Here is a 2,460-nt window from a genome sequence, read left to right on the forward strand (position 1 = left end):
CTCTCTCTCTCTCTCTCTCTCTCTCTCTCTCTCTCCTCTGTGGGATGCTGTTATTGGATCACAGACGCTCTCCTTCTCTCCTCCTCTAACAGACGAAGCACATGCTCTCTCTCTCGCTCTGCTCGGCATCTGTGCTGGATTATCGTGCTGGAGTATCTCAGTGGAGAAGGAGATCCTCATCTTCATCCCCATCACACAGAGACTCATCCAGCGCTCCGCTCCGGACTCCAGACTGCAGCTTGATGGGAAAGATGCTGGAGCAGCTCCAGATGTTCCCACACTACACCTGCTACTATCCCCCCTGCGCTCACTGCAAGGTAACGAGACGCTCAACTCTCTCTGACAGTGATGCATTAACTCACTTGGCACCATTAGGACGAGATGACAGTTGTCAAGTCACATTTATAGTATTTCTATAGCGCTTTTATACAATACAGATACAAAAGAGGAAAACAGCAGTGGTCAGATGTAAAGCAGCTCTACAGAAGACAATAGAGTTGTTATTCAGCCCAGTTTAGTTCAATACTGATTCAGTTCAGTGTGTTACTGTTGCAAAATTCATCAATTATAAAACAAGAGTTTTAAAGTTGCTCAATAGAAGAGAATAGTCTCATTCCGTTCAGTTTAGTTCAACATTTACTCAAACTGTCAACGTTCAGTTGTGAAAGAAATTTAGTCCCTAAATCAACTCTACAAAACACAATGGTGCTGTAATTCAGCTCAGTTTGATGTTAATTTAATTCGGTTTGGTGACGGTGTCAATATTGCAAAATTTTTCAACAATTAAACATATTCAAAATCAACTATAAAGCAGCTTTAAACGAGACTAAAAGAAAAAAAAAATCAATGCTTATTCAATTTAGTTCGATAAGTGTCAATGTTGCAAAGTTAATCAATAGTGACTTTACAATAATTTACAATAAAGCACCTTTATAGAAGGCGGTAGTGCCATTATTCAACTTTATTTAGTTATGTTGATTCACTTTACTTCAATAACAGTGTCAACGTTTCGAAATTCAATTCTGAAATGAATTCAGTTTCAGCTGTAAAGAGAGAGAGCAATCATCAGTGTGATTCACCGTCTTATACGTACATCTGTGCTGCTGGCATATGTTCTCTCTCTCTCGCACACACACACACACACACACACACCTCACAGTGAGACACAGTGTGAGGATCAGAAGAGCATCACATACATGATCACTAAGGGCTATAAATGTGGACAGAGCACCGCCTTTATACACCGCTAGTTACAAACACTATAAACCATAACAAAACTTTTAGCATTTTTTTTTACAATTTAAAAAAATCTGTACTTACTGTAAATCTGTATTTTTGTATTATTTTTGTAAATGAGGATAGTCTCCAAAGGTTTTATAAATATCAATTTATCTTTGAATATTTAGTCTTTCATGTTGTTTTGTAAAGATGCCCAGAAAAGGTTCTATAAAATATATGAATTAATTTGTAAATATATATCTTCCTTTTATACTCTTTTTACAAGACATACAGAAAATTATATATATATATATATATATATATATATATATATATATATATATATATATATATATATATATATATATAATTTTTATTTCATTTTTATTTTTTGCTGTTTTTACAAATTAGGGCATATATAGGGCATATATTTTTTTATTTTATTTTTGAACTATATTTACATTTGAAGATGTCCCCAAAAAGATGGTTTTCTAAAATATGTGAAATTATTTATTTAAAATTAATACTGTTTTTTACAAATGAGGACGTCCCTAAATGGACTTTTTATCAGGTTTACCCTCATTTTCTCATTTTAGGGTATGCATTTGTCCCCAAATTATGGTTCAGTAGACACACACACACACACATACTTTGCATGCATCTTCATGCTCTGAATATCACTGTGTGTGTGTGTGTGTGTGTGTGTGTTTGCTCATGTTTCTGAAGAGGTTTTAATGAAGCACATATGAAATACTGCACATCTGTGTGCTGTTAAACACGGCCTGTAAACACACAGCAGATGTTACAAGATGACGATTGTCAACTGAACAAGGGATAGTCACATGACCTTTCACAAAAATATCATCCTCATACTAAACGATGACTGGCATATTAATATAGTAAGGTAATACCCTGGTATCATGTGCAGATTCTTCTTCTTTATTCTGTTTGTGTTTAAGATTGTTATGAATTCATCCAGCGTCTCTGAACATTCAGTCAAACACACACACTGTGACACTGAACACTGACCTTTAATATCTGATCAATAGAGGGCCGCAGCACTGCGAACATTAGCTGTGATTTCCCATGATTCCCCTCTGAGTCCAAACTCAAATCACACAATAAAACTGTGACATCAGAGTTTGGTCAGTGATCTCTGACAGCCTGTTCTCTCTCTCTCTCTCACTCTCTCTCTCTCTCTCTCTCTCTCTCTCTCACACACACACACACACACACACACAC

At 35.9% G+C, this 2,460-nt stretch overlaps 1 protein-coding gene across 2 annotated transcripts in view; it reads left to right on the plus strand.

Annotated features, from left to right (window-relative positions):
* Positions 1 to 225: 225 nt before the first annotated feature.
* LOC132103878 (RNA-binding motif, single-stranded-interacting protein 3-like) overlaps positions 226 to 2,460 on the plus strand; it is a 43,334-nt gene continuing 41,099 nt past the window's right edge. For both annotated transcript variants that reach the window (XM_059508944.1, XM_059508943.1), the window contains exon 1: positions 226 to 317. In XM_059508944.1, the coding sequence (XP_059364927.1) occupies positions 243 to 317 (75 nt within the window). In that variant the 5' untranslated portion in view covers positions 226 to 242. The remainder of the gene's footprint in view (positions 318 to 2,460) is intronic.

This window comes from Carassius carassius, chromosome 25 (genome assembly GCF_963082965.1).
Source record: "Carassius carassius chromosome 25, fCarCar2.1, whole genome shotgun sequence".
Lineage (NCBI taxonomy): Eukaryota > Metazoa > Chordata > Actinopteri > Cypriniformes > Cyprinidae > Carassius > Carassius carassius.